The 14546-nt window shown below is 40.0% G+C and overlaps 1 protein-coding gene across 2 annotated transcripts in view; it reads right to left on the bottom strand.

Annotated features, from left to right (window-relative positions):
- Nucleotides 1-14546, bottom strand: part of LOC126162679 (WD repeat and HMG-box DNA-binding protein 1) — a 169611-nt gene that overhangs the window by 82338 nt on the left and 72727 nt on the right. For both annotated transcript variants that reach the window (XM_049919332.1, XM_049919331.1), the window contains exons 10-12: nucleotides 13400-13647; nucleotides 3904-4109; nucleotides 675-809 (exon numbers count right to left, since the gene is read on the bottom strand). In XM_049919332.1, the coding sequence (XP_049775289.1) occupies nucleotides 675-809; nucleotides 3904-4109; nucleotides 13400-13647 (589 nt within the window). The remainder of the gene's footprint in view (nucleotides 1-674; nucleotides 810-3903; nucleotides 4110-13399; nucleotides 13648-14546) is intronic.

Raw genomic sequence — 14546 nt, 5'->3', positions numbered from 1 at the left:
CTATTCCAATAATGTGTACTTCCTCTTTCTTCTGTTAGTTAGTAATCTGATGTTCCTGACAAAAATAAAAAAGCCAGTAGACAATCGAGACTTGTTATTTACAAACATATGGAATAACTAAAGATAACCACTCGACTTATAGTTACGTACGCGCGCGCGCGCGCGCACACACACACACACACACACACACACACACACACACACACACACACACACACACACACACAGAGCTATAATTTCCTGGCCTGGTGCTGTAAGAATTGTTTTGTTATTGAACCTCTGTGTCAACTGCTCTATACCCAAATAAAAATCAAGAAATACAACCCCAAACACACCTGCATGACTGCAAATGTCAAATGTAGATATGTTTTCACAATACCCAGTAACTGCCTACTTAAGAACATATGTTTCAACAATAGGTGGTGATTTTGTACAAAAAAAGTACCACATGTTACTGCTAAGCACACTGGTTTCTTAACAATATGATGAAGTGTGTGTTAAATGACTCAAAGATCTGGAGGTACAACAGGTAACCATAAAATATATCAATTTCAATTACCATATCTATAACATAAGGTGATAGGTTACAGAAGTAAAATAAACCAACATTAAACCAGCTAAATATAGCAAACATGATCCTCTTTTGTCATCTGTCTGGATAGGAAAAAAATTACCTTTAAGGACAGTTCCACAACAGCTGGCCGTGGCACAGTAGGCGGGTACCTGGCTCCCTTACACAGCACACATCTCACGTTCTGGTACCGTTCACTCACACCCAGCACAAAGTAATGGTCTGACTTGCCACTAGTCTGGGAAGAGACGAACACAATAAGACACATAATTTCAAGAACCATTCAAGCAAAATATGAGACTTTAAGAGCTCGCAAGGTTTCTACATAAATTGCTAATAAAAGCACAATTTCATGGTCTTCAATGCATTTTAAGTACAACTAATATGTTTTAATTGTGAAATTTATTTGAATTAAATAATTCTAAACACACAATACCTTTCCTCCAATGCAATTTTCTAAGCCTTACAGTATAATATTTACTTTACAAAATGTAGGAAATGCACAAATAATACAGCTCCAAAGAGCACATGAAATTGTTGATAACAGCAATATAAAATGGGCAACCAAAAAGTTTTCATTTGAGGATGTTGCTGCAGTGTATATGCTGTCCAATACTACTCCAATGTGGGTATATAAGCACCAACACGTAGGCAAGAGATTAGTGAGGCATTCGTGTCTTTCTGACGTGCATGCAGTAAATGGGGAAACATGAACTATGGTGTCATTACCACCAAATGCATCCAGTCAGGACCAATGTGCTGTTATTCTTTTCTTGACTACTGAGGGACAAATACTAGAAGACATCCATCGTAGAATGAAGAACGTGTACGGGGCAGCAAGTCTGTCAAAAGCCATCGTTGTGAAATGGTGTGCCAAGTTCCACGTTGTTCATGATTCAACGCAAGATGATGGTCGATCTGGGAGGCCAACATCATCCATTACGTCAACTCAAGTGGGAGACACTCAAGCAAGCACCCTACAGAACTGAACTTTCCCCTTGCGATTGCTGTTTCTCATTCATTCCCCTTAAAGAGTAGAGGTTGTTACAGGGCATTTAACACACCCTTATCAATCCACGAAGCAACACAAGTACTATGTAGCGCTTTGCTGTAACTGATTATGGTTTACCAATGGGAAAGGGGATGTTGCTGTTGTTGTTGTTGGTGGTGGTGTTACTTTTATCTCCAAACTGGGACTTCAGTTTGGGGAGCCTTTTGGAGAGAGCTCCGGTATTTACTTGCAGCCAAGGTAAACCTCCAAAACCTATGCTGTGTCTGTTCACAAAAGTATTTAATGCTCATTTATACAGTCTGAAATTGCATGTTACATGACTCTACAGAAGTACACATCACATATCAGACCCTTAAAAGTGCTGCTATCCTCTCCTTTCCATGACCATTGTTATTTGTAAAGTGTGGTTTCAGTACACTCACACAAACCTGAAAGTTCCCCCTCAGTTCTCACAGGTATCACAATTAATGTAACTCACTGGCAATGTCATCAGCATGCACATCTTTGTGCAGTTTTCCACACAAGAAAACTTCCTCACTAAAGAAAACAGTCAGGGCCTGAAGTAGTCACCGTGATTGTTACTTATATGAACAAAGTCCAACAGCTAAGGTCATAAGTCCCTTGAATACCATTACTACAGCACACATCCAAACAATTTTGTCATGTATGTGAAAGTTGCATACAAAGAAAGCATACATCTAAATGATAAAGTTCACAGTGAAAACACTTCTCCATTTACAAAGGAGTAAAAGCAATTTTCTGTGCCTCATTTTGAATTAGGATCATCCAGGAAATTTATCTGCACTCTGGTGCTCACCCAGGTTTGTGGGCAATTAACTGACGCCAATACTTCACAGCACTGTCTCCAAGTTATGTACACAAATTAACGTTTTGATCATGACTGTGTCATATTACAAAGCTATTTATCTGAAAGGCATAAAATAATTCAGCTTATTTTGTCACATGTATCTTGTTCGGACTCTACGGAGTCAGAAAATCTTTACATATTATGGGTCAATACCAACATAGAAATATAACAATTTTATATTATCAATGCATTATAATCCTGAAAGGAACAATATGTGAGAAAATACTTACTGATCCTTTTTTCCTCCATTCTGACAGATTCATCACTGGATTGTTGGAACATGTAGACTTACTTTTAATCAGTTTATCACCAAAAGGGTTTCAGTTTGCAAGATCTTTTCCCAGGATATGAACATTCTACTTCTCACACAGCAAGTATGTCATTAGTTTTCAGGTAAGCAATCTCCGCAAACACACACCATTACGAAATTACGTAACTGCTCATGTCACTAGGAAATACTGGCAGTGAAACACCATGGTCTATTTGTAAAATATTTTTGCTTCTTGTACATTAATGCATACTTTCGAGTTTCTGGGTGTGATATTCCAAATGTATTCTTGATTAGGTGCATTTAAAATTATAATTTACTAATATAGCACGTCAGGAAGTGTGGCATTACGAGATCACATCTTACCACGAATGTGCTACTTTGAATTATGCATTTTCACTGGGGGGGAGGGGGAGAATCATTACCAAATTAAGTATTTTTTGATAGTATGTTTTCCCACTTATGATGTTCAAAAAATCTAGGGTCCTTTCAAAACTATACTGACGAGATTCAATTGTAACAGTTCTGTTGTTGGGGAGGAAAGAGGGATATTTTGGGGAAGTGTAAAAAGGAAGGGCAGGTCGCTCAGACCCCAGGATGAGAGAGACCCACCTTTAAAGAGGATGAAGGTAGAGACGGAAAGAAAGAGCTCAGGAAGCACATTATTATAACTCTCAGACACGTATTACACACAGACAAACCATCACCATATCCAAAGGATGCTAATGCATGCTTGTGCAGTGGTACTCCATAAAGGTTGCCAATTCAAACGCTGGTAGCGGAAAAGTATCTCATCATCAGTATCTGATTGATACAGAAAGAGAAGATGGTTATTTGAGATAACTGGTCTCTAGGCTTTGTGCCAATGTCCTGGGCTAAAACACATTTCTCCGCAGCTTCTAATGAAGCATGGGTATGTGACAGTAGTTACGTGATCCTTCCATAAGGGTTGGCGGCCCCATCTGTGATATTCAAGAGGATTAGAATGTGTGCCACAACCAGGTTTCACCCTCTCCAACTCTCATCACCAACATAATCATCAGTCTCTTATACCATACAGTTACAGTTAAGACAGCTGATATCCATGCTGGCCAAGTGGAATCATTTACAAAGGCTCGCACCACATACTGAGACACACAACAAAATAAGTGTAAAAGAGATATACATTACAAAATATGCAGTACCTGGGAAGATGTATCACAAACAGGACTCCAATATCCTTTACGAGAAAGGAAACGTACAACTCCAGCTGAATCTGTGGTGCAGGGAGTACCTTCATCAGTGAAACCTACCCAGTGCAGCTGTGCCTTTGGAGCAAGTGGCAGCTGCTCATATGCAGAGACTGTTGTTACAACATTATCCCTCACAGCTATCAATGAAAATATCAATCCTGAAACAATTTTAAAATGCTGTCATAAATATCTGCAAAAATGATGAGCTTGAAAATAGGCATTAACTAACCAGTGTGTGTAATAAGTATTATATAATAAAGATTACAATTTAGTTGGGTTAAGCCATAGCAACAATTGGTTCTGACACCTATGCTACTCTGCTTCTTACAGCTGCACCTATAAGATAACTGTGGCCTTTTGCGTCTTCATTAAAAACTTGATTCTAGCAAAGTGAGTACAATAATATATTCTTTCAAATAAACAAAAAAATTAAAGAATAAGTTTGGAAAAGCTTTTAGACTGCTCTTTCATTTATGTTAGAAATAAAATTATGCATGTTACAATTTTCATTACAGAACCACAAGAAGATATCTAAAGATTTGTGGGAAAAAGCTGTGTAGTTGGAGAAAAACCATTAAAAAACCAATTATGCATCTCTGAACAAAAAAGTGTGATGCTGCATTCATACAACATTTCACACTGAAGTTCACTTTACAATAACAAAAAAAGAAGACAATTTTTAGAGGCTATGGTATGGACATTAAAAGATTTTATGTAGAGTAATAATAATATGACTATTATGTTTGACACTACTTAGTGCTGTTTCATTGGCTGGGCATGGCACTGTTTTATTTATCAATTAAGGACATTAGCACATCTTATCTGATGAAGTGTGGCTACATCTTGCCTGTACTATGCGAAGGTACACCTTTTAACCAAACTACTTTGCTTCGCTCCATCACTATCTAATGAGAAATTTCTGTCATCCAATCATGGAACTTCTTTAAAATTAATACCTTTAATGGAAAACACTAATAATTGTTTCTCTCACGATCATAATTGCTTTACAATTACTGTTACAGGGACATTCTCTGTGGACATTCCAGGAATTCCTTGCATCTAACATGAAGTGTATACTACTGTTGTACTTGGGTAACAGGAGTGTGTGGAGGGGTGGGGGTTGGGGGGGGGGGGGGGGGTGGGGGGGAGGTTAGTGCCAGCTTCTTGACAATGCCTGCCTATATGTTCTCATCTTCACTGTTCAAACATACTTGCAAAAGCTCCTAAGAACCATAGGCTCTTCTCAACATCTCAAACTTACGTCCAAACAGCTTTTACCCACAAAAAACATTAAAAAAGTAATCCTTCACTCGTATCCAAATATGCACAGGTTTCACAACTCAGACTGCCACATTAATTCCTGATTTTGTACCTTACACAACTATTGTGTCTCTCGTACAGTGTAGCAAAATACATACCCTACTACCCATCACCACCACCACCACCACCACCACCACCACCAGCCAATTCCATCATTAAATGATGTGGCCTCTTCAAATCGTGGATTCAGGTAGGCTTTCAGCAGTCCTCTCGAAGTGGAATGGTCTTGGGTAGTTCTCTGTCAGGTGCTACCAGCGATCTTGATATCTTTGTCCCATCTGTCCAGTGGTCTTCCTCTGGGCCTCCGATGCTCTCTCGGACTCCACTCCAGTACTAACTTCGTCCATCTGCCGTCTTTTCTTCTTGCGACATGGCCAGCCCACTGCCATTTCAAGGAGCCTACTGTCTCTAAGATGTCCTTAACCTTCTTCACATACCGGATGTCATCTGCCCTTTTCCTGTCCTTTCTGGTATAATCCATGGCTCTCTGTGCTGTCCTAAGTTTCGCTTTTGTAAATGAGTTCAGTGTCCATGTCTAGCAACCGTACGTCAGCACAGGAAGAATGCATTGATCAAATATTGTTTTCTTCAGATTTACTGTCATTTTTGATCTGAATACTGTTGAATTCTTTCCAAATGCTTGCCAGCCAAGCTGGATACGCTGATAGATTTCTGGCTTTGCATCTCCCTTCATATTTATAATCTGGTCAAGACAGATATATTCACTGACCTCCTCTAATGGACTGTCCTTGACTTTCACATCTCCAGCTGGGTCCCATTTGTTGGACATTACTGTTGTTTTGGAAAGATTCATGTTCAAGTCAACCAACTGACATTCCGATGCAAGATCTGTAAGTAAGTTTTGGAGCTCTGCAAAGTCATTGGCCAGTAGGGCAATATCTTCATCAAATCTCAAGCTGGTAAGCCTTCTTCCATTAATTCTAATTCCCTTACCTTCCCAGCTCAGCTCTGACACAGCTATTTCCAGTACAGCCGAGAACAGTTTTGGGGAGATGTGATCGCCCTGCTTGACACCCGTCATGATGTGGAATTCTTGATTTGATTCACCAATATTAACATAAGCTGAAGAAGTCTCGCAGATATTGCTGAGCACTTCAATGTACGCTGCTCCCACTCCTTGCTCACTCCAAGCTTGGAGGACAGCTATATGGCTAATGTAGTCAAACGCCTTTTCAAAATCAACAAAGGCAATGCAGTGAGGCATTCCATCTAAATTCATATTCATGACTTATATCAGTTTTGCACTTTTCTGAATTTGAAGCCATTTCCCTTTATGTTCACCCACATCTCACTCCTACCCAACTCCATTTATCATCAATAGATGTAAAACCCAGCAATTGCCATATTCTCATGTGAATAATCACTGCTCCCCCACAGCCTTGAAATTCATGCTGTAGTCAAGTCACAAAATGCATGGTAATTCTGCACTGCCTGGCTCCTTCCACAGTCCACTGAATGCATACTGTCAGTGCAAACAAATGGCTGTTGAAAATAAAAATTCATTGTTAGTTAAAGTGGACTTTATGTTTAAAATTAGATTGTGGTAAACTGTTACACGTATGTCTGAAGAGCATGCTCTGCCATGGTTCAGGTCAAGTAGAAAATTCTTATCAGCAATGAATGTCTGGTCACCACTACGGCCTTGCAGCACCCTGTAAAAATACAGAACATTCTGCCCACTTAATTTAATATATACAGGACTTTGAACCATGGACCTTGCCGTTGGTGAGGAGGCTTGCGTGCCTCACCGATACAGGTAGCCATGGTAGCCATACTGTATGTGCAACCACTACGGAGGGGTATCTGTTGAGAGGCCAGACAAACGTGTGGTTCCTGAAGAGAGGCAGCAGCCTTTTCAGTAGCTGCAGGAGCAATGGTCTGGATGATTAACTGATCTGGTCATGTAACATTAACCAAAACGGCCTTGCTGTGCTGGTACTGTGAACACCTGAAAGCAAGGGAAACTACAGCTGTAGTTTTTCCTGAGGGCATGCAGCTTTACTGTATGGTTCTTGGGTAAAATATTCTGGAGGTAAAATAGTCCCCATCCAGATCTCCGAGCACGGACTACTCAGGAGGACGGCGTTATTAGAAGAAAGAAAACTGCCGTTCTACAGATCAGAGCATGGAATGTCAGATCCCTTAATCAGGCATGTACATTAGAAAATTTAAAAAGGGAAATAGATAGGTTAAAGTTAGATATAGTGGGAATTAGTGAAGTTCAGTGGCAGGAGGAACAAGACTTCTGGTCAGGTGAATACAGGGTTATAAATAAACAGCAAAAAGGTGGCATTTTAAGGAAATGGATAACTGAAAAAACTAGAGGTTGTAGAGAATTTCAGAGAGAGCATTAGGGAATGGCTGACAAGAACGGAGGAAAGAAATACTGTAAATGAAGAATGGGTAGCTTCGAGAACCGAAATAATGAAGGCAGCAGCGGATCAAGTAGGCAAAAAGACATGGGCTAGTAGAAAACCTTGGGCAACAGAAGAGATATTGAATTTAACTGATGAAAGGAGAAAATATAAAATTGCAGCAAATGAAGCAGGCGCAAAGGAGTACAAATGTCTCAAAAATAAGATAGACAGGAAGTGCAAAATCGCAAAGCAGGGATGACTAGAGGACAAATGTAAGGATGCAGAGGCATATATCGCTTGGGGTAGGATAGATACAGCCTACAGGAAAATTAAAGAGACCTTAGGCGAGAAGAGAACCACCTGTATGAATATCAAGAGCTCAGATGGAAAACCTGTTCTAAGCAAAAAAGGGAAAGCAGAAAATTGGACAAAGTATATAGAGGGTCTATACAAGAGCGATGTATTTGAGGGTAATATATGGAAATGGAAGAGAATGTAGATCAAGATGAAATGGGAGATGTGATACTGCGTGAAGAATTTGACTCAGCACTGAAAGATCTAAGTCGAAACAAGGCCCCGGGAATAGACAACATTCCATTAGCACTACTGATAGCCTTGGGAGAGTCAGCCCTGACAAAACTCTTCCATCTGGTGAGCAAGATGTGTGAGACAGGTGAAATACCGTCAGACTTCAAGAAGAATAAAATAATTCCAATTACAAAGAATGCATGTATTGACAGGTGTGAAAATTACTGAACTAATAAGTCACGGCTGCAAAATACTATGTAAATTCTTTACAGACGAATGGTAGAAGCCGACCTCAGGGAAGATCAGTTTGGATTCTGTGGAAATGTTGGAACACGGGAGGCAACATTGACCCTACGAATTATCTTAGATTAAGGAAAGGCATTTGTAGAATTACAGAAAGCTTTTGACAATGCTGACTGGAGTACTCTCTTTCAAATTCAGAAGGTGACAGGGGTCAAATAAAGAGAGCCAAAGGCTATTTACAATTTATACTGAAACCAGATGGCAGTTATAAGAGTCGAGGGGCATGAAAGGGAAGCAGTGGTCGGGAAGAGGGTGAGACAGCCTATCCCCGATGATATTCGATCTGTATATTGAGAATAGTGGGAATTAGGTGAATACAGGATTATAAATACAAAATTGAATAGGGGTAATGCAGGAGTAGGTTTAATAATGAATAAAAAAATAGGAGTGCTGGTAAGCTACTACAAACAGCATAGTGAACGCATTATTGTGGCTAAGATAGACACAAAGCCCATGCCTACTACAGTAGTACAAGTTTATATGCCAACTAGCTCTGCACAGGATGAAGAAATTGATGAAATGTATGATGAGATAAAAGAAATTATTCAGGTAGTGAAGGGACATGAAAATTTAATAGTCATGGGTGACTGGAATTCGAGATTAGGGAAAGGGAGAGAAGGAAACATAGTAGGTGAAAATGGATTGGGGTTAAGAAATGAAAGAGGAAGCCGCCTGGTAGAATTTTGCACAGAGCATAACTTAATCATAGCTAACACTTGTTTCAAGAACCATAAAAGAAGGTTGTATACATGGAAGAATCCTGGAGATACTAGTAGGTATCAGATAGATTATATGATGGTAAGACAGAGATTTAGGAACCAGGTTTTAAATTGTAAGACATTTCCATGGGCATATGTGGACTCTGACCACAATCTATTGGTTATGAACTGTAGATTAAAACTTAAGAAACTGCAAAAAGGTGGGAATTTAAGGAGATGGGATCTGGATAAACTGAAAGAACCAGAGGTTGTACAGAGTTTCAGGGAGAGCATAAGGGAGCAATTGACAGGAATGGGGGAAAGAAATACAGTAGAAGAAGAATGGGTAGCTCTGAGGGATGAAGTAGTGAAGGCAGCAGAGGATCAAGTAGGTAAAAAGACGAGGGCTAGTAGAAATCCTTGGGTAATAGAAGAAATATTGAATTTAATTGATGAAAGGAAAAATATAAAAATGCAGTAAATGAAACAGGCAAAAAGGAATACAAATGTCTCAAAAATGAGATCAACAGGAAGTGCAAAATGGCCAAGCAGGGATGGCTAGACGACAAATGTAAGGATGTAGAGGCTTATCTCACTAGGGGCAAGATAGATACTGCCTACAGGAAAATTAAAGAGACCTTTGGAGAAAAGAGAACCACTTATATGAATACCAAGAGCTCAGATGGAAACCCAGTTCTAAGCAAAGAAGGGAAAGCAGAAAGGTGGAAGGAGTATATAGAGGGTCTTTATAAGGGTGATGTTCTTGAGTACAATATTATGGAACTGGAAGAGGATGTAGATGAAGATGAAATGGGAGATACGATACTGCATGAAGAGTTTGACAGAGCTCTGAAAGACCTGAGTTGAAACAAGGCCCCGGGAGTCGACAACATTCCATTAGAACTACTGACGGCCTTGGGAGAGTCAGTCCTGACAAAACTCTACTATCTGGTGAGCAAGATGTATGAGACAGGCGAAATACCCTCAGACTTCAAGCAGAATATAATAATTCCAATCCAAAAGAAAGCAGGTGATGACAGGTGTGAAAATTACCGAACTATCAGTTTAATAAGTCACAGCTGCAAAATACTAACGCGAATTCTTTAGAGACGAATGGAAAACCTGGTAGAAGCCGACCTCAGGTAAGATCAGTTTGGATTCCGTAGAAATGTTGGAACTCGTGAGGCAATACTGGCCTTACGACTTATCTTAGAAGAAAGATTAAGGAAAGGCAAACCTATGTTTCTAGCGTTTGTAGACTTAGAGAAAGCTTTTGACAATGTTGACTGGAATACTCTCTTTCACATTCTAAAGGTGGCAGGGGTAAAATACAGGGAATGAAAGGCTATTTACAATTTGTACAGAAACCAGATGCCAGTTATAAGAGTCGAGGGACATGAAAGGGAAGCAGTGGTTGGGAAGGGAGTGAGTCAGGGTTGTAGCCTCTCCCCAATGTTGTTCAATCTGTATATTGAGCAAGCAGTAAAGGAAACAAAAGAAAAATTTGGTGTAGGTATTAAAACCCATGGAGAAGAAATAAAAACTTTAAGGTTTGCCGATGACATTGTAATTCTGACAGAGACAGCAAAGGACTTGGAAGAGCAGTTGAACGGAATTGACAGTGTCTTGAAAGGAGGGTATAAGATGAACATCAACAAAAGCAAAACGAGGATAATGGAATGTAGTCTAATTAAGTCGGGTGATGCTGAGGGAATTAGATTAGGAAATGAGACACTTAAAGTAGTAAAGAAGTTTTGCTATTTGGGGAGCAAAATAACTGATGATGGTCGAAGTAGAGAGGATATAAAATGTAGACTAGCAATGGCAAGGAACGCGTTTCTGAAGAAGAGAAATTTGTTAACATCGAGTATAGATTTAAGTGTCAGGAAGTCGTTTCTGAAAGTATTTGTTTGGAGTGTAGCCATGTATGGAAGTGAAACATGGACGATAAATAGTTTGGACAAGAAAAGAATAGAAGCTTTCGAAATGTGGTGCTACAGAAGAATGCTGAAGATTAGATGGGTAGATCACATAACTAATGAGGAGGTATTGAATAGAATTGGGGAGAAGAGGAGTTTGTGGCACAACTTGACTAGAAGAAGGGATCAGTTGGTAGGACACATTCTGAGGCATCAAGGGATTATCAATTTAGTATTGGACGGAAGTGTGGAGGGTAAAAATCGTAGGGGAGACCAAGGATGAATACACTAAGCAGATTCAGAAGGATGTAGGTTGCAGTAGTTACTCAGAGATGAAGCAGCTCGCACAGAATAGAGTAACATGGAGAGCTGCATCAAACCAGTCTCTGGACTGAAGACCACAACAACAACATGCAAATTGTAAACCGAAAATGTTACAAAACAATTCTTATATTCTTAAAAACGTGACGGAGCTCAGTCAAATTTGAGAAATATCCACGAAAGTCATACTGAAGCAAATAGCTCTCATTTATTTCCATGGAAAGTACAATGGATACAGAAACAACAATAACATAGTTAAATAGCAAAAGATTTCAGCAACATACTGTCATTCTTTTGCACATTGACCACCATTTGTTACGCACTTCTGTCATTCAGGAACAAGAGCCTGCATGTTTGTGTCATTCAAGAACAATAGCCTGCATGTCGAACTCTGCACCAGCTCAGGCAGCCAGTTTCTTTCAGCTTTGAAGGCAGCATCTGAGTCTGGAAGATGTTAGCCATGTAGTCCTTCTTTCACAAGCCCAAAGAGATGGAAGCCTGGAGGTGCTAAATCAGAATAGTATAGTGGACATGGCAAGACGGTCCACCAAAATTAGTCAATGAGTTCCATGGTCACAAAACTGTTGAGGAGCCTGGCATTATCATGTTGAGAGAACAAATTTGCTGTCTTCTCTAACCCAACTCTGGAATTTTAGACTTTCAGCCCATTCACTGTCATCCTGTAGCACTCTGAATTGACAATTGCTTTAGGTTCAAAAGCCTACACACTGCCTAGCCCAGAAGATTATGCATATCAACTTTCTTGCAGATAGCTGTGTCTTGAACTACTACCCCATTGGAGAATTTGTATTCACCATTCCCTGGGCTATCACTTGAATTCTGGTTTGTAGTCTTATCTCCAGTTGATGATGGTGTCTAGAAAATAGTCATCTTCAGCTTTGTATTCATAAAGCAAGTTTTGAAAAATTTTCACTTTGTGGTAGCCAAATCTGCAAAACATTTTGTCCAAGACAATACAGCAGATGAGCTTTTTCTAACTCGTGTAGTGTAGATAGAGTACACCAAACCACAGGGAAATAAATGTGTGCTCCTATCAGTCCACAATAGACTGAGTTCACAAAGTGAATGACCTCTAACCAATCTGGGACACAGCAAAGTCAGTGTAGAAATACAACAGAAAATCTGTAACCAGTCGAGACTGGAAAACAAACTGAGTCAACTTGGCTGTGCAATGTCACAATATGAATAACTACAAAGTACAGCAAGTAGTGGGCCAGTCCGCAAGCCAAAACAACAGGCTCAGCAGTAAACGTTTGCCACTGAGTGGCACCGTATAACACACATATATCAGCAGTGGCTCTCCATATGATGGCAGCCTGCAGCCTTAGCTTGCAGTCTTAGTACATCCGACATGTCCACGTCCATGCTAGGTGGGGAATCTGAATCACTGTTGGATACAAAGGAGTTGATCAAGACGCTGTTCCTTATGACGAATAGCAGTTGAGCAGGGTCAACTACGAGATGGCATGCAGTGCACAACATATTACCCACTATCTCTTATTACTCAAATCTACAGTACAGTCTCTATAAACCTTTAGCAAGCACTGATGGATTTTGATTGGTTCAATCTGTTTGGCAGTGAGTAATTCAATGACACATCTGTTTTATTCGCATCTCAATGTCATACACCATTTGTAAATTCTCCTCTGCTGCAGCTATCTGCTGAACGACATGAAAATTTACAGGCCATTTAGTGGAAGGATTCAAAGTTTAGTATTATATCAACACAAGCAGCTCAGATGCTTTTTAAAAAGATCCCTTGTACAAATCTCTGATGGAGGATTAAATATAGTCCAAGTGCAAATCATTATTGGAAATAAATAAGAGCATGCTCCACTTTAGGGATGTTTACTATTGCAGATTGGAATAAGATAAAACACAAAATTGCATGCACTACATAGTGCGCAGGTATCTGGAGAATATTACCACAGACTGCAAAATGGATGAGACACCTCCTTACCAGCTCCTCCATGACAGACAACCATCAGCTGCTTCTGCCTTCCGGCGAGGCACACCACAGGACCTGGCAGTGATACCACCTCCCTCTGTGTGCCTGCTGATGTGAACAGCCTCAGGTTGCGAATGTCAGTAGCAGCTGCCAGCCAGCCTTGTCCTGCAGCAACAGCCAGCACTTCCTCCCCAGCAGGCATCTCAACTGTCCACTCTCGAGATCCATCCCACGAAGACAGCAACACGCACACCACCTTGCTAAACAGAGAGATTAATGGTCTGCTTTACAGATGTGACAAAGTAATTTACAGACTTGCACCATAAGACACCTGCCACACTAAAGGACATTAAAAGTAAGGTTATCAGACAATGAAGGGTTTCAGTAAACTCCTACTTTCTGAATTGTCAACTGTGCACTGATGGAGGTCCAGGAAGAGAGGTAGGTTTTCACTTGAATACACAAGATACTGAAGAGTGACAATGTTTGTCACGGTAATTAAACACAGGAGGTGAGAAATGCATGTATTACTCAAAATAAATCAGGAGGAGACTGATGAACAAGCAGAAAATTGATTATGTCAATTTTCTGCTAAGTTAAAGTTTCAAAAATTTTATGATCCTGGGGACAACTGAGGGACAAAGCTTTGGTTCCAAAAAGGACAAGGCACATAATTAGATGCAATCATAAAAACACGACAAGTGTAATTTTAGGTATGAGTTTACAGGTGGTAACAGAAGTTCCCAAATAACGGACATTTGCATCATCAGGAAAAATTCGCAACAGGTTAATCAGAACTAGGGAGAGCCCCGGAAGACAGGCTTGACGTTAATACAAACAAGTAATTTACTACATGGAGAGGTTTTTGCTTAAACACACTTTTATTATGAACTTCTGTTATGGAAGTCTGTCAAGCAACCTGTTCCGGGGACTTCTTATAGCAGCACTCTTCGAAGCCTGTGGACTTCAGAACTTCAAACTACCACATTCCCCGCCCGTTGCTGCCACTGTCATATTCTGTATCAAAGCCAGATAGAATTAATGCACCATCCAAATTGCATCTGAGAATATTACATAATATGAGCAATTTAATCACACATTAATTAATTTCGAATGTATTTTTCTTTCCTCGGAATGTAGTTAAATGCTGTGAATGTCG

The sequence above is a fragment of the Schistocerca cancellata genome, chromosome 2 (genome assembly GCF_023864275.1).
Source record: "Schistocerca cancellata isolate TAMUIC-IGC-003103 chromosome 2, iqSchCanc2.1, whole genome shotgun sequence".
NCBI classification, from domain to species: domain Eukaryota; kingdom Metazoa; phylum Arthropoda; class Insecta; order Orthoptera; family Acrididae; genus Schistocerca; species Schistocerca cancellata.
Note: the sequence above shows the minus strand (reverse complement) of the source record. Positions and strands in the feature narration are given on the sequence as shown.